Source organism: Hesperophylax consimilis, chromosome 25 (assembly GCF_061612785.1).
Source record: "Hesperophylax consimilis isolate HC1 chromosome 25, BYU_Hcon_1.0, whole genome shotgun sequence".
In the NCBI taxonomy this organism is placed as follows: domain Eukaryota; kingdom Metazoa; phylum Arthropoda; class Insecta; order Trichoptera; family Limnephilidae; genus Hesperophylax; species Hesperophylax consimilis.
This window is the reverse complement of record NC_142860.1, coordinates 2,983,735-3,002,793: the sequence shown is the minus strand read 5'-3', so window position 1 is coordinate 3,002,793 and position 19,059 is coordinate 2,983,735. Positions and strand designations below refer to the sequence as shown.

General features: G+C 31.7%; 1 protein-coding gene across 1 annotated transcript; it reads right to left on the bottom strand.

Moving 5' to 3' along the window:
- Window positions 1–771: 771 nt before the first annotated feature.
- LOC149411439 (uncharacterized) lies at window positions 772–15,408 on the bottom strand. The gene is made up of 2 exons (XM_089646752.1): window positions 15,328–15,408; window positions 772–2,044 (listed from the first exon to the last, which is right to left on the bottom strand). The coding sequence occupies exons 1-2, from the start codon at window positions 15,337–15,339 to the stop codon at window positions 878–880; spliced, it is 1,179 nt and encodes a 392-aa protein (XP_089502878.1). The 5' UTR covers window positions 15,340–15,408; the 3' UTR covers window positions 772–877.
- Window positions 15,409–19,059: the final 3,651 nt, after the last annotated feature.

Genomic DNA, 19,059 nt, shown 5'->3' with positions numbered 1-19,059 from the left:
AGGTAATTAACCCTCTTCCTATCGTCCGATTGAGCTGAAACTCGGCAAATGGACTTGTTGTCGATGACAATGATTTTGGTGGTACGCGGTCATATAAAATCGTGATGATATACCGTCATATAAGCATTTATCTGAAATTGGATGACTTTACAGCAGTCAATATATGTATATGAAATAAATATGAGTGCTACCCAATCGGAGTTGCCTCAGTTGTTAGAGCGGCTGACTATTTTACTAAAGTTTTAAAGACATTTTAAAAGTTCAAAGCAGTTAATAGAGAGTCCCTGGGAAGGAAGGTTCAATCATCAGACAAACCAATAAAAAAAATATTTTTAATTACATCTAAATGAAAAAGGATGTATTATAGTAAAAACTTTTCGGGATTAATTTTTATATACACTACGTTGGAAATACCTCAAAAGCACATACAGATGTTTGTAATCTCTTTGTATGGTAAGTTTGGATGTGTCCAGTTGATTTATTATTATGAGTTTTGATACAAGTTTTACAAACTAACAATTTTATATATCTCGGCGTTCATTAATTCTCATTCCCATCGTCCAATATAAATATTATAATATACTATTGTGTTAAACTTATGACGTAGTAGTAATTGGCTTGGTGGGAACACAGAAAACACTTCCTAATTATAACAACATGCGAGACATCTGTTGGTAGACGCTCTAATTTAAATTTATCAGAGACGCAAACCACTGAATTGAACCTATTCGAGTAAAGGTGAAATAAAAATACATTGTATATTTTTCGGTTTCCGGAATTTTATTCGTGGTAACGCAAGTATGAATGGGCTAATTTACAATAGTGTCAAATCACAGTTCAACAAAAAGGTTAAGATTTCGGGTAAAATAATTCAAAATTATGCGGCAATTCCGGACTTGGCCTTTTCGTGGGCTTCGAGGTGGGCAGCTCTCGCAGCAGCGACTTCAGGGGTCTCTTCTACGGAAACTGGGGCAACCAGAGCTGGAGCTTCTGTGACGATTTCGGCTTTAAGATTATCATGGGCTGCAAGATGAGCAGCCCTAGCAGCGGCGACTTCTTCCGTCTCTTTAACAGCGACTGGTGAAACCAATGCTGGAGATTCGATGGCTTTGACTGCCACTGGAAGGTTGGAAGCGGCAACTCTGAAACCGTTGCTGTCAGCGATGTAATTGACATTTTGTACAAGACCATTTGAGTCAAGGTACGAGTAACCTCCACTGGTGGTGCCATCGAAAGCACGAGATTCAGCCTTTGCAGAAAGACCATCGTTGTACCCGTAGGTGTATTGTCCAAAATGGTCCTTAACTTCGTACTGGCTGGACAAGATTGGAGAGTAGTAGTAAGGAAGAGGAACGGCGTAGAAAACTGAACGACGCTTGCGGGATGTCGCTTCTGATTTAGCTTCTGCTGCTGGTTCTTCTGTTGAAGGTTCTTCCGTTGAAGCTTCTTCCGTTGAAGGTTCTTCTAAATCTGGTGATGCTTCAGCAGCGGCTTTAGCGAGATCAAAAGCTTTAAGGTGTGCTGCCCTGGCTGCCGCTACTTCGGGTGTTTCTTCTGGGGTTAACTTCTTTTCAGATCCTTCTTCTTTGACTGGTGCTGCGCTGACAAGATCAACTTCTTCTTTTGGGGATTCTGGCTCAACAGGAGCAACAGGAGCAATTGGTGCAAGTGGGATAGGAGCAATGAATTGGGGTGTAAGAAGGTGGGCTGGAGCAATGAAGTGGACCGGAGCAAGTAGAGCAACAAGATGAGCAGGATCAACGATATGAGGAGCTTGTTGGGGAAGATTGGTGGCAGCCACTCTGAATCCGTTGACGGGATCGCTGACGTAGCTGACGGTTTGGACCATGTTGTTGGCATCAATGTAGGAGTACCCTCCTGAGGTAACGCCATCGAGGGTTCTGGTCTCCTGCTTAGCGGATGGACCGCCGTGGTAGCCGTAGGAGTACTGACCCCAGTCATCCTGCGAGTGGTAGTGGGAGACGGATGGGACTATCGCCACTATGGATCCATGGGCCGCTGCCAACACGCAGCAAATTGCAATCTGAATCGAAAAGGCATAAATAATAATGTATTATTAAATGGTTCATAGCTTTTTTTGATTTATTCATTGTCTGTTTTGTATATTATTATGTAACTTTTTTTATTCTAGTGACTGTCAAACTAGGCGCTTATCCATCGTCAAAGTCGTATATTTTTTTGGTGAAGGGAATAAAACTTGGTACATACCAAACGATAGTGTGCATTTAAAAACAGGCTATGTGTCGATTTGATAGAAAGTTAACATTTTTTCACCGAGGTCTGATATAGGTATTCGAAGCATTTAAGACACCTTGTAATTATTTGGCGAACTTCGTATCATTTTGCTGTATCTTTTGAGTATCTCAGAAAAAAACAAAAAATCTTCTTGGTGTAGGTAAATTTACTTAACTTGACATTTCCATAAATTCTATCCTTTCTGTGAAATTTTGGTAAGCATTGTCAAATTGTGGTAATCAAAGTAATCAAAGTAATTTTGAAAAAACCATCAAAATTTTCTACCGAAATTCTTTTTACAATTTTCAAAGTACCTACAGTAGACAAAATTTATCAAAAATATTCAATACTTTATTTACAAAGAAATGCAGTCAAATACTCATAACTTGCAATTCAATACATCAGCAAGATACCAGAAAACTATTAAAATCCCAAAATTTAACACTAAGCTCATTCAAAATACCTATCTTTATCTAGGCATAATTTATTTTAATAACCTTCCATTAAATTTAAAAAATATTCAGGAATTTCACCTTAAATTAAAAAATTACCTTAAACTATTATAAGTCCAAAATACGTTTACTACTTACATCTAGAAGTAATGTTGTTTAAATCTTGTGTTGTTTCTTTATAAATTATTTACCTTAATACTAACATGTACATAATTGAACTAGAATTCCCTCACCAAACACAAGAGCATAGTCTCTTTATGGTGAGGAAAGGCTACTTTAATTTCTATTGTTTTATATCTTTTTTATCCTGTATACTTATCTATGTAAAAATATATTTTTTCAAATATTAAATAAATAAAAAAATTTAAAAAAAATTGTATTTTGACCCAACTGTGCAAAAACTCAAGTTATACACAGTCAACTATATTTATTCAAAAATATTTTGCGTCCTACGCTATTGCAGCGCTTCGACAACTATATAAACAGCTTCCCCTTTATCCTGAGCCATCAGTCACTAGTATCAAATGAAATATTAATAAGCCAACTCAACGTCACAATTTTTTATCGTTAAGCTTGGAAGAACCTAGTAACAAGCAAAGACAGCAATTGGATGGAAGTACACAGAACACGTAGGTATAAAGTTTTTGTTTTAAATATTTTTGTATATTGTTTAGCGTTGAACACCAAGATGATAGTATTCATAAACAATTACGATTAATTTTCTATAATTTACATCCTAATTCACAAACTACCATTAATTGTCAAAATTATTCAGCCACCTACTGAAAATATTGCCCATTGTTCTGCATCCTTGCGTTTGCTGTAGTAGCTCTTGCAACATCTGCCTACTCGTACCCGTATTATTCACAACAACAATCGAGAACTTCTCCATAAAAACAAGTCCAGAACAAATTTGCAATACTTAAAGATAACTTGTTCGTCCTACCACGCCCATCCAGAAGCTTGACATTAAAAAAATAATTGTCTTGTAGGTGATCAAGGTCTCGCAACGCATTAATTACCATTTATATGAGTTAAGAGAGGCTCCACAACCTTTTGATATTATGTTTTATTATTTAATTTATTTTACGCAACATTTCGATGTTCAATTCTACTCTTATTATTAAGTAGAATTTACGGCATCACTTGTTCTATTTTTAAATTTATTTTACATGACCTTTCGATGTTCGATTCAATAAATTTATTCCAAAGTTTTCATGTTCTGTTCTATTTTTAATTTTATTTTACACGACCCTTCGATGTTCGATTCTACCTACTCGTATTATTAAATTATATTTACGGCAACATTTTGATATTATCTTCGTTTTAAATTTTATTTTACACATTCTTTCGATGTTCGATTCTGCTCGTATTACTAAATTTCGGAAACATTTTGAGTTCTATTTACCGTCTGTTCATTTTAAACGTCTTTGTACGCATGCTCATAATTTCCATTTTTTTTCCAATGAAAATTTATTCGTTTATTTTTACTTTAAAATTTATATTTTTTATCGAGTAATTTATTTATTTATTTGTATTGTACTCAAGCAGAACGATAGAAAAACCTTCAATTTATCTAAATCATACTTTTGGTGTTCATAATGTACACCAATTCGTTATAAAAATTAATCAAAATAGTGATTTGGCATTAGCTTTGCCTTAAGAGATAGATAAATTTTATTTTTAATCGACTACCCAAAAGAACACTGTTAAAAACTTTATGCTGTCCTTCATTAGAACGATGAGTGATACAATGATTTCACTAAATAGAATACTCAATTTAAAAAGTAAAAAAAAAAACAATTTAAAAACGCCGATTGCTTATATCTGCCGCACTAACATGAACAACATTTCAATGTGGTTACTATCTCAAAAGCACCATAAATAAAAAGCTGAACTCAAAATGCCAACGATCACCAAACCGGTCGAAAGTGCATTACTTATTTTGGTATTAAACTACCTGCCTACCTTACCTTCCTAGATGCATTGTCTGTGAATGCACTCATTAAATATCCTTGTGGTTTGCAAAGGGCAGGCAAGTGCAAGATAAATTGCACCCGCAACTACTTTATGGGATTGCACATATGGCAGGGTTTCGATTGACGAATTAATTATCTTCCTGTGCGTAGAGGCATTTTGAAGGTCACTTGCCTGAATTTTACGGATTTTTTACAATAATCAATTTGTATTCATTTTGTTTAAAATTTATATTGATGTTGCCTAGAATTCAATTTGAATTAGAAATGTTTGTATTATAAATGGAATACTTATTTAATTTATTCCATTTGAATTAGAAATGTTTGTTTTATAAATGGAATACTTCTTTAATTTATTCAATTTGAATTAGAAATGTTTGTTTTATAAATGGAATACTTCTTTAATTTATTCAATTTGAATTAGAAATGTTTGTCAAAATTCATCAAATTTCAAGGTTGATTTTCAAATTCGTTGGAGGTTCTATTCAAGTTTTATTATTATTTAATCACAAAACTGAAATAATAACATAACTTGAAAATCAATGTTGAAATTTGATAAATTGTTAAAGTTCTGTGCAAAAACCCGTCCTTAATCTTTATAATGTTATTTTTTTTATAAACTAATATTTACAGGACAAAATTTTTATGCATAGCACAAAGGATAATAAATTATTATAAGCAATAATTAGTCGTCTGTAATATCAATACAAATAATAAGCAGTAATTGTTTATTGAAGTACTATTACATATTTAATTATTTGGCGGGTTGGAAATAAGCCGACGTGGCTCAGCCGTCCAGAACGTCTGACCTGATATCAGAAGGCGCGGGTTCAATTTTCAATTGCATTGATATTACAGGCGACTAATTATTGCTTATAATATTTTTTTCTTCTTTATAATGTATTCGTCCTCATAAGTATTATCAATTTTAGTGTCGGCAACCAGCATTTTTTTTAAATTTTCTAGTCATTAAAGCGTAAGTTCTGAAAGTAAAGGATTTTATTTGAAATTAAACCATTAAAGTATTATTATCTCGAAACAAATCTAAAAAGATATCCTTTTTACATATACACACTATATCCACAATATAAAGAATATTTTATTTCCCACAAGGAAAAATTCAAGCGTCCATAAATCAGTTTTCTACTTTTCTATAATAAACCAGGTTAATACGTTGGTAAGTGGAAATATAATAATGATGGGATTGCATATAAGATATCATAATAATGTAAAATAAAACCGGTTTCATTTTAAACTGTTCAGTTATCAATAATTATTCTATAACGTTGGAGGTAATAATTTTCCTGGTAAATAATGTTCCTAGTTAAAATGTTCCCTACCAATGTGTCCAAGTCAAAACTATCCCTGCCACAATGTTCCTAGTTAATAGTCGCACATTGGAAAGAACTCAAATAGAAAACAAAATAATAATAATAATTAATCAATAATTAAATGGTCTAATACAGATTTAGATAACTTAGAAAGATTAATTAGAACTACGCTAACAAAGTTTAATTGCCATCATCCAAATTCAGCTATAGAACGAATTAATTAACCTAGAAATTTAGGAGGTAGAGGTATAATCAAAATAACTTCTTTGAAACATAATCAGGTAGAAATGCTAAGAACTTTTTTCAATGCTAAGGAAAGCTCATAGCTCAGAAATGCACAAAATAATTTGCAAGGCAGATAGAAATATGACACCTTTAAATTTATACGATGAGAATGCCAACATTTTTATAAATCCCAACCAGGAATTATTAGATTCCTGGTCAAATAAAATTTTACACGCAAAACACTTCAAATATCTCAACCAAACGTATTTTGACAAATTTTCGTCAAACAAATGGTTGAGTATTGGAGAGTTGAGCGCAGAAATAGAAGGATTTATGCTTGCCATTCAGGATAGAGTCATTCATACTAAAAATTATAGTAAGCATATAATCAAAGATACAAATCAAATTGATGATTTGTGTAGAAAATGTTTGGCTTTTCCGGAAACTATAGAACATATTATATCGGGATGTTCTATATTAGCACCGTCCGAGTATACATTTAGGCACAATCAAGTTTTAAAAATAATTCACCAAAGTTTGGTAATTAAATATAACTTCATTGACTGTCGTAATATAGTACCATATTATGAATACGAACCAAATTCATTTTTTGAAAATAAATTTTATAAAATATATTATGATAAAACTATACCAACAGACCGAACGATTAGTCATAATAGACCCGATATAGTTTTACATGACAAAATTAAAAAAATAACTTATATCATTGATGTCGCTATTCCGAATTCCGGTAATATTAAAAAAACCGCTAATGAAAAAATAAGAAAGATTTAGGAAATGAAATAAAAAGAATTTGGCATTCTCAGACTATAAAAATATTACCATTCGTTATTTCGGCTACTGGCATTATACCTAGCTCTCTCATTAAAAATTTAGGCGTATTAGATCTATCAAAAAATTTATATATAAAGATGCAAAAGTCGGTCATTTTGAATACATGTAGGATAACGAAATATTTTGTAAATATTTATGTTTAGGGATCAGTAGGATTTATAGGCCCTGTTAGAAGTTCTACCGAGCCGAACCCTCTGATATGAAAATATCTGGATTCGGTGAATTATTTTCCCATTTGATCTCTGGTGAGTTGACGTGTTGTTCTTGTATTGTTTTGTATTTATTTTGCTTATATAATGCACTTGCATAGTGTTGATTGACTAGATGATCATTTGTGGAAAAGTGTGTTGAAGGGTTTAGTTTTTCCTATGGGGAAGATTTAACCCGGACATAAAATCGGAAGTAAAAAAAAAATTAAAAAAAGGTAATGTTAGGTTAGGAACGTTTTGGCAAGAAAAGTTCTTAAGAGAACATTTTGAACTGAAACATTATGACCTAGAACCATTCTATACAACCCCCGATGGGGGCATAAGAGTAGAGGTAGCATAGTAGATGGAGTAGAGGAGTAGAATTAGCATATAGAAATTAAATAATTTTATTAAAAGGTTAGTTAGGTTACGTTAGAAGTATGTTGGTAAGGAATATTACTATTGGGAACATTTTGACCGGTAACATTGTAACCAAATAGTATTACCTAGAACTATTCTATTCCACCCATAATCTGAGCATAGGAGTAGAGGTAGCATAGTAGTAGATACCAAATATATAACGAAATAAAACTAAATAAATTTATTAAAGCGTTTTCTTAGGTCAGTTAGGTTTGGTTAGGTTAGGAACATTTTAGCAAGGGATATTTTAAGGGAACATTAACTGGGGACATTTTCACTGGGAACATTTTGACAGGGAACACTTTAACTGAGGATATTTTTATTGGGAACATTAACTGGGGACATATTAACAGGGAACATTTTAAATAAGGATATTTTTACAGGGAACATTGTTACCAAACATTATTACTTAGAACAATTCTACACAACCCCTGATGGGAGCATAGAAGTGAAGGTCAAAAAGGTTGACGAGGTTATAAATATATACACCACGAGTTACAATTATTATTGCAAAGGACAACTCCTACTAAACAAATAAACGATTCGCAACGACATATTAAAATACCTATTCATATTATTTATAGATTTCTTGATAAACTATAATTTACTTCTAATCGGTTATAGTATCTATATTTACGACAACTGGTTATCAAATTGGCTGGCGACATTATTTATTTTATGGTTTCACTTAGCTAATAAATTCATCAATACAAATGAGGTCTTAACCATCATACTCATAATAAATTTAAAAGTTTAGATAGGTACAATGGACAGGGGCGCACCGGTATCAATAAACAGAGCTCGCGATTTTTATCAAAAACAATTGTTTAAGGAGTAGCGGTTTTACTTTATCTCATTCTTGACCGTCAACCTTATTCACAAATAAATTGAATAAAATATCTATGCTTCAAATTTTATATTAAATTTTCCCTGAACGATTTAAAGTGATTTATATCAAACAAAATTATTGTCCAACACGTACGTTGTGGATATGCCCTTAAATAAATATACATCATTTGCAAGAATTATTAATTAAAATATTTTAATTTTTTATGGTGGTATATTTACATTTTTTTTTAGTTCAAACGTTAATGGAAAAAAGCTGTTATCATTTATCACTTTCCTTATAAGAATAAAATAAATTTAATCTTCTTAAAATAATTAATTAAGATTATTACTAATTTTGGGTCATAAAAATGTTATTTTAAAATTCAAGTTGATCACGTGAAATTTAGAATCATGTGTTATTTCGTGGTGCTTCAACATAAACAAAGTATTGAATTCCTTAAAACTGCACATTAACTTTGAATGCTACTTCAACTATTTGACAGTACATTTGGACAGTGAAACTCATATATAGTTGGTTCGACACTCGAAAATGGCTTTGTACATCTTTTTAAAATCTGCTAAATCAAGCAATTAATACCACAAATGTTTTTTGTGTAAATTCTATGCGGGAAGCTGAAATAATAAATATACAGTTTCCACTGACAAAAATTGTCAATCTGTAACCTTTTTTAATTCTATGGAAAACATACTGAATCGTTTAAAAAGGGTGCAGTTAAAATATCAGTGTAGGCATATTCGAACATTTTACCTAAAAATCCAGTACTTAAGTACGTATTTCCTACAGAACTTAAAAGCCACAGTTTAGGAACATTAGAAACCTTCAATATTTTCTACATACCCTTATAGAATTTACAGATAAATCAATCGTAGTAATTTTTACTTCAGCAGACTACAAAGGGTGTATTTTTGAGTTATGACCAAATGAACCGATCTGAAAATGTTTGACTGCGTTAGGGAAGTTCCTGTTATGACACGTATACATCCGCGAACCGAATTACCGAACTGATCCTCAACTTATGGGAAAGAAACGAAACGACAGCAAAAGGCGCGAATCGCCGCTTGCAGTTAATTCGTTCCCTTCCCATAATTCGTGGTACGGTTTACGTTTCAGTTCGCAAATGTATACGTACCCTTACATTATTCACTTTAAAACAAAATTTGCCATTTGAACCTGGTCACATTTCAAGTTACGAAATGTTGCCAGAAAATCTGAATGCAAATCTTGGAAGCGGAAATTAGCCCACTTCCCGACATCCAATCGAGCTGAAACTCAGCAGATAGACTGGTTGTTGATGACAATGCATTCTATCAACTTTTTGTAGCAATCGCGTATACACACGCAAACATATACAAATTTCTCTGAAATCTGATGACATTGCAGCAGTTTGCAAAAACGTTATTCTTTAAGGGTTGATTTTATTCCTTTGCCATTGAGAATTTGAATAATTTGCGTGGGCCTGTAAATTAATAAGCTAAATGACAACGACATGATGGAATGCAGAGCTTCATCTCACTTATCTGAAGGTAATCTAGTCAATCTTATAGAATAATATTTAGCATTTAATAATAAATTATCTAGTTTAATAGTTCAAGTAGTAATAATATCATCTGCGCTCGGATTATCACAGTATCTCAGTCCTTTGAATGTTAATTTTTTTATTTTTTTTTATTTGGCACAATATTTTTTACATTTCAAAGTTTTCCAGTAATGTTGGCCTCACTGGGTGGCTTGCGCGTGCTGAGGCCTTCATTTTATAATATGAAAATATAATCTAGATAATACATTTAAAGAGAAAATAATACATTTAAAATATAATCTCGTGTGTTTGTGAGTGATGTGTTTTTATATTGGTTTTGTGTGTTACGTGTAGGTTTTATTTTTATTTTATGCTATGACATTTTAGTCATATTGTCTTTGTTGTTCTTTAATCCATTTTGTAATTTTGTGTGTGAATTTATTTTTATTTTCCTCAATTTTAATTTCAAGTTTTACACTGTTGAAAGCTTTTATAGCATGGTATTGGTAGTGTCTTTGTCCAAAGCTTGAATTTACTGTCGGAGTTTTTATGTTTTCTTTGTTCGCTTGTCTAACTGGTCTGTTAGTGTTATTTTGTGTATGTTGAAAATTTTTATTTTTTGTCAAATATGTAGTTTAGTAGGGTTTTAACGTATAATTGGCGTATATCTAGTACGTCACAGCTGTTGAATATTTGGTCTGTATCAGTCAGTCTATGTTTTTTTATTATTACCTATAAGATTGTTTTCTGTGCGGTTTCTATGTAATTGATAGCCGAGTTTGTTGCTCCTCCCCAAGCAATAATTCCATATTCTATTATTGATTGGCAAAGTGCAAAATATATTGTTTTCAATTGTTTTATTTTTTATATGTTTCTTATGTTTAGGAAAATGTGTATTGTTTTGAGAAGTTTATTTGTGATTTGTTTGATGTGAGGTATCCATCTAAGGTTATGGTCAATTACGATTCCTAGATACTTTATTACACTCATTTGAATTTTTTTTTGAAGTGCTAATCTTGAAAGCGGAAATTAACCCACTTTCCGACATCCGATCGAGCTGAAACTCGGCAGATAGAATGCGTTGTCGAGACAACGCATTCTATCAACTTTTGGTAGAAAGAAATTTTTTTTTTTTTTGAAAAGCATTTGAAAAGTTCACAGCAGTTAAGAGTCAATCTCTGGGGAGTGTGTTAGCGGTACCTACCTTCCTGAGAGATATATGGGCGGCGAGCGGCCACCGTCTATGGCTTGAGATAGCGATCATTCTGGTATTATATACTCCCCGAGGTAGTCTTAATACACTGGCTGTGATTATACAAAAGACTACTTTTTTTCCTGCAACCCATAATCAGAGTATTTACAAGATACTACAGGGAAGATGGTTCAATCCTCAGTCAAATAAAAAAATGCATTTTAAATGCATTTTAAATTCATTTACATAAATAAAAATGCAAATGTCGTTTGTTCAAAATCTTAAATCTTAGATGTAAAATAGTAAAAAAAAACATATTTTGATTTGTAAAAGCACCTTTGTACTGAATTTGAAAATAATATATTATGGTATGTATATGGTATAAAGTTTTAAGTAACTAACTAATGGAAAATGTTATAATTGTTTATTTAATATATTATAGTTTTTCCAAAATATCAAGAGTTTTAAGTGAAGGTTTTCGGTTTGGAAAATCAAAACACCTGTCTTATAAAAAAACTTCACAAAAATAATATTAATGCAATTACGAGTACATGACGTTGATAGTGAAAGTTCTGCAAAGTCATTCCAGGCTGCAATCTAAAGGGTGAAATTTTCCTTGATGATAACCACCCTCCGATAGGAGAGATTGTCAAAAAAAAAATAAGGAGATTTATAATATATTAAAAATACTGATTTGGGTTGTGACTCCGGTTCAATTAATTCTGGAACTTGCTCTTTGAATTAAAGTTTCATTCTCAAAAAATGGAACTGATTGTAGGAACAATTCAGACCAGCGATAAAGTAGGTACCAGCATTATTTTATTTTGTATAATTAATTTATATTTCTATGTACGGGATTTGCATAAAAAAATTTTTTTTTATATTTTACAGCAGCTGCCATAATTTTTCATGTATATTTACGATGTTCATTCGAAATGAAAATTTTTGATCGTCTCTAAATTTGACAATGTTTTTAAAGGCACACGGAGAAAAAAAAGTATTCCTGATTTATTAAAATCCAGTTAAAAACGGGATTGCAGACCATTTCCTAATAAACTTTTAGTACATTCCTAAAAGATGGAACACATATTAATGTACCTGCAACTGTCCCGATAATATACAATGACGAAATGCAAAAAAAAATTAAGCTTATGAACACGTATTATGACATCGCGATAACATATTTGTCTTGTAATGAAAGTTTATTAGGAAACCTATCAATTCATTCGTCAAAGGCCTTTGATTAAAATTTGATCCTGATTATTTTTTTATATTTCATCAAAATGAAAATTTAACACACCTTAAAAAGTGATATTAAAAGTGATGAAACAGAAACTAGGTTAAATAGTCACCTATGTAACCTATGACTTTTTGGAGGTGTGCTGAATTGTCATTTTGATGTAATACCCGGTCACAATTCTCAATTACTAATATTTTATTAGGAAATGGTCATGCGGTCACATTTTTAACAGTATCTTCATAAAAAAGCGGTACTCATTTTTCTCTGTGCAGTACCCAAAAAATGAAACAACACCTCACTATTTTGATTTTATAAATATTATTTTTAAAATAATGGATATTAAATAAAAATCTGACATAGCAAAATTTAAATGGTGAAAAAATTTAAAGAAATTAGACATCAGATGCTCTTTGAAAAATTTATATGTTTATCGTTCCTTCTGTGAAAAGGTTGACTCCTAAAGGTGTCCACTTACGGAATTCAATACTTCGTTTATGTGAAAGCAATGAGAAACAATACATTATCAAATAACGGGCTTAAACTAGATCATGCGTACGTGCTCACGTCTTGATTCGCACGAGAAGGAAAAGAAAACAGCAAGGATATCACATAAAGCAAGGACGCCCGCTTCAGACCTATGGCAACAACTGTTGGCCGGAGGATCTCGACGCGTAGGTATATTACTCGTACACATTATGGACGGCATTACCATTCATGTCTGGGTAATGCTGATTACAAGGGTGTGGCTGGGGCAGAGGCGGATTGGGAACATAATTAAATAATTTTTGTTTTAAATTTATGTGAATAACAGCCTTCAAGAGTACCAACTCTCCAACCGTCTAGAGCCAGTAAAACTATAGCATCCGCAACAGGAGTGTGTTATGCAATGCATTTTTTTAAGCAACACAATTAAAAAAATGAAACACATAATAATCTGACCAACTTCAGGCTTCTGATTATGTCTCCAGTCTCAACATTGAGCACCGTCTTGAAGAATATACAAAAACAGTTCAGGAAGGTTGAAGAATAATTGATTTTTTTATGTGACACCGCACAAGAGTTCAAAATGTTCTCAACCATCTGGAGCCAGTGAGACTATAGTTTCCGCAATTAGGATATGTTATTAGGATGAAAGTAGTGGCTAGGGAAAAGAGATGGAGAAGATGTAGGTGGGGAATTACTTATGTATTGGGATCTGGCCGACAAACACGGCAAAAGCCTTTTCAAGCAACGTTTTAATTCAGCATCTTCCACTCTGGAACGTGCGTAAATATATCACAAATGATATTAAATTATTTTTATTTTTCGGAATAACTTTATTGAGTAAAACATCAAATTGTAATATTTAAATATTGAAGACAATATTAGTGATTTCTAAACGAAAATCTGAAACAGAAAAATCAGAAAAGGAAAGATGTGACCGTTTCCTTTTCTGATTTTTCTGTTTCAGATTTTCGTTTAGAAATCACTAATATTGTCTTCAATATTTAGATATTAAATTAATTACCCCTCAACTATGAACATTGTTTTATCATTGATAGATTAACAAGGTTACGATATGTTTATTTGAGGTTTTTACGTTGTGTTTAGACGATTATAATAGACGGCATAATATTTTGTCGTCATTACATGTATTCTCTTTGACAATATAAGCAAATTATAATAGGTGGTGTTTCGAGATATTTTTCCAGCCCACCACAAAATTTGTAAAATTACAGAACTCTGTCCATGTAAATACCTTCGATGATCTCATTGTTTTAAAAGGACTATACAATATCAAATAAGAACGATCACTTAAGAATTTTGGAAAAATTTCGGAAAGCAAAAAGCTGTACTCTTCATAATTACATCGGTAATACAATACACAAGTTGATCGGTTTGATATGTTTATTTTGCATGGTAAACGTAATAAACATATCAAACCGATCAATTTGTGTATTGTATTACTATAATTACATAGGTAATACAATACACAAATCGACCGGTTTAATATGTTTATTTCGTATGGTAAACGTAATAAACATATCAAACCGATCAATTTGTGTATTGTATTACTATAATTACATAGGTAATACAATACACAAATCGACCGGTTTAATATGTTTATTTCGTATGGTAAACGTAATAAACATATCAAACCGATCAATTTGTGTATTGTATTACTATAATTACATTGGTAATACAATACACAAATTGACCGGTTTAATATGTTTATTTCGTATGGTAAACGTAATAAACATATCAAACCGATCAATTTGTGTATTGTATTACTATAATTACATTGGTAATACAATACACAAATTGACCGGCTTAATATGTTTATTTCGTATGGTAAACGTAATAAACATATCAAACCGATCAATTTGTGTATTGTATTACCATAATTACATACACAAATTGATCGGTTTGATATATTTATTTCGTATGGTAAACGTAATGGTTGATTTCAATGATTAAATTATGTTCATAAATTGTAATTAGTAGAGAGTTAATTTCTTTTTGTAATATCTAAAAATAAATAAGTTAAGTATTTATATTATTTAATATTTGTTTTTTTTTACGAAATGAACTAATTAATCTGAATTAATTAGTTCATTAGTTCATTTCAAATTAAAGTATTTTTTTGTGTACAATTGGTAAAATAAACTAATGGAACGTAAGGAAATTGACATTAATTATTACCGAAATACTCGAATGTTGAGATATTTTCAATCGAGTAGGTAGGTTTATTTATTTTCTTTAAAACATCTCTCACTTTCACATTTTTAAGGATTTAAAATCAAATAAAATTTTACCAAATTCTAAGTAAATAAAGAGTGTACTCACAAAGGCTTTCATCTTAGAAACTTTGTTAAATCAATCAACTGTTCAACCTCCTAGAGATGTGTATCTCAGGACTGTTGTAAGTTAAACTGTGCTGTGAAGGATGCGGTAGGGACTTATATACTCCATCCTCGATAGCCTGGTAAGCCTGTACTAGGTGTCAATGTAAGGTGATAGGCCGGCGTTCGTACCGGTCGAGACTGTTGCAGACAGTTTTTGTAATGTTGAAGGGGCGAATTGTTGAATTCGATATGTTATTCGTGATATTGAAATATAGTTTATACAAATTAATGTTTTAGAGTCTGAACTATTTTATCTAAATGACTTTTGGCCAAAGAAATACGCAATTTGTCTCTATAAAATTAATTGATATCCTCCCTCTTATAATATAAACCATTAAAAATAACCGACTTCAAAAGAAGTTTTATGTTATGAAGGTCACGGGAAGGAAGAATATAGATTAATTTTTGATCTGACAAAAATCAACGCTTATGTTATGTTTTTCTTATAAATACTGCTTTATAATTTTCTTCTTACAATATTTAAAGATACTCACAAAAATTACTTGAAAATATGAACATTTTTACAAAATAAACTTGATCTAATTTATAATTCATACACAAAACCCCAGAAAGGTCACATTCTTTTGTAAAAGTAAAAAATAAATTTAAATCAATAAAAAAAACTTTATCAAGTACATTTATTTTTTGGTTGATGCAATTATATCACAGTTTATAAATTACTACCATTCTTATAGTAAAATAATATTTCACTTTTGGTCTGTCCTAGTCCTAAATAAACACAAAAAATATATAGAAGACAATTTTCAGAGCTAAAATAAAATATATTTTATACATATTTTTTTTAAAGAAAGCTAAACATTCCTGGGTTACGAATAACCTGACAATATTTGAAAATCTCCTACTACCACCACAGTAAGCGGAAAAGGTTGCTTGTGTTGTGATGGAGGAAGTGAACGAACTTCCCCTGGGTGGAACCCAAATGCGATGCCAACTCAGCCACCGACCGGTCAAATTGTATTACAGTGTTAATGACACCAATTCTTTGTTAAGCCGGTGATAGTTCAATACCGCATAAGAACCATTTATAAAAAATGTACAGGAGGTACAAAACGTTATGTATGGACATACGCGCTTTTTCTTACCTGGAATGTACTGGGAATGATTTTTGAAGTTTGAAAGCACCAATCAATGCGACTAGTGCTGTTCAACTGAAAGCCCCACAAAACGATATTTTTTTCATACACTGCATTGGACTTATTAGGCTAATTTGTTCGGTTTTGGGAATAGCTCATATGGTTTTTATAAAAATCGCTGTGTTCTTTACCCTCATAGTTAGAAATATGAAGTAACGGCGTTAGAAAGAAAAAACACCAAGCTTTATATACAAGTAAATCATCGAATATATAATAAAATCTACACCTATATGAAACCAAAGGTTCCAACTGCAATTTGAGAGAATTTTATGATATTTGGTGAATTTTTAATTACTTAAGTATTTTTACATAAAATGACAAAAGTGAAATTGCTGTAATTTTTATAATACATTTGTCTAATAAAATATTTTTGTTTTTTGTTCTCAGTAATTTTAATTCAGTGTTTAGATAAAAAACAATTCAAAATTTTAATATTTCAAAATTTATATGTTTATTTTTATTAATAAAATATGAAAGCGATTTTTATCATTTTTCAAAAAAAAATCGAATTCGTCATAATTATAATTTTAAAAAATTTCTATTGCTATAATAAGTTCCAGTTAATTATTACCATACCTATGTAATATATAATTCAAAATAAAGATTATAATATACGACAGAAAACTTACATAATAGTAATAATTTATTATTATACATGATAAGCTTATCACAAAATAACTATTCTTGCATCGGGTACTGATCTACAACCACAAGTTATATCATGTCATATCTATTTAACGAAACTTAATATTTATAAGGAATTTTAAATAAAAGATTCATTCAACACGGCAGCAGTTGATCCGTTGAATCACTCACCCAGAACACCAGTAGGTACCATTTTTTCCCAATAAGCAGGTTGAATTTCTTCACCTTGATACAGTTTTCGCCTGACTCTATGGACGCTGCATAATAAAATATTATCATGTCCAACCGCGATGGCCAGCTACCTAGTACCGGGTACTGACTGGATCTGGATAGTGGATATCCTCATGAACCAATGAACAGGTAACCACTAGAATGTAGATAGGTTTGTCACCAGTTTACAGCGCCCTTGAGATTTTTTTCACCAAAACGGCGCTTTACAAATTATCCAATTATTATTATTACAATCAAGACAAAGATTTTTTTATATGAATACGGCACAAGAGTCCCAACTACTCCCGACCATCTGATGACAGTGAGGCCATAACATCCCCAGTTGGGGTATGGTGTGAGGATGAAGGTATTGGAGAGGGGAAGGAGACGGGTAAGAGGAAGGTGGGAAGTACCTGGTTCCTAATTCCACATACATTTGAGTAAACTTTGAGCAAACGAACAAGCACAATATGCACTTTTCTCGAGTGCCGTGATCACCAGTAGATAGTTTGAAGGACCTGTTTTTAGTGTTTTCTGACCTACCCCGGACCAAATAACATATTTCTTCACTGTTGAATCTTTTCGTGAAGATTGTGATTTTTCTTGATAGTTAATCTTTTAAACATCACTTGTCTCCTTTAATCTAAGCCAGTTACAAAAACGTGGTTTTCTCAGTTAAGAACAAAATTATTCATGTAGATATATGTATGTAGTGTTATGCTCATTTTTCAATAAGTGTGGGCAGTAGAAATAACAGCAAATTAATTGATACAAATCCCATCTTACTACAAGACGTGGAAAATTTTCGCTAAGAATTGCTAAGCTGCAGGCTTTAGGCGATGTTGGTTAGGATTACCAATCAAATATTCAAATAGCCGCTTTATTTATTCATATTAATCATGTACGCCAATTACAGGATATATAAGAATTCCATTTTTTCTACCAATGAATAGTCACCACGACGCTTTTTTTTATTTCTTTATTGATTGCCACATTTTTGTGATTTTTACCCAAAGGCACTGCCTTTTTCAACGCTAATTCAAACTTGTCTTCTCTTGAATTCGCGTTTCGCACACATCAACATTCCTTTTTTGTAGAATAGAACATTTGAATATGTAATTTGCGTTATTTTTCATATTTAGATCCTGCTTTTGACGCACAGTTGGATAGTCCTAGGGATGTGCGCGGCGGTGCACTTCGTAGCAGGAAATTCGCGCGTACTCTTGAAAGCGTAGATTGATTTCTTGCAACAATTTTAAAACTATTCATATTTGTACATGTAAGGTGGGGTAGGCAGTGCTTATATGCGTTTATGGAATGTACGCTTCTGTAGCTTTTAATTTTGAAGCATACGAACAAAAGTATATCTGACAAAACATTATAACAGCTGTCACTCAATAAAACTCACTTGATAAAAATGTTATTCCCGGGAATTTGAACATATAATGTAAAGACTCTTAATTTTTTGTTAATATGAATTAAAATCTACGTAAACCTGACTATTTTGTGTTTACCAGTAAAAGTAGTGTAAAATACCTTGGCATAATTAAATATAGGTAGTGGATTAAAGCGGAAATTACAAATAATACACAGTAGAAAAATTAAGCATATTATTAAACATTTTTTAATTTTAGACTAAAAAACTATTTATCTTCCCTGATTCA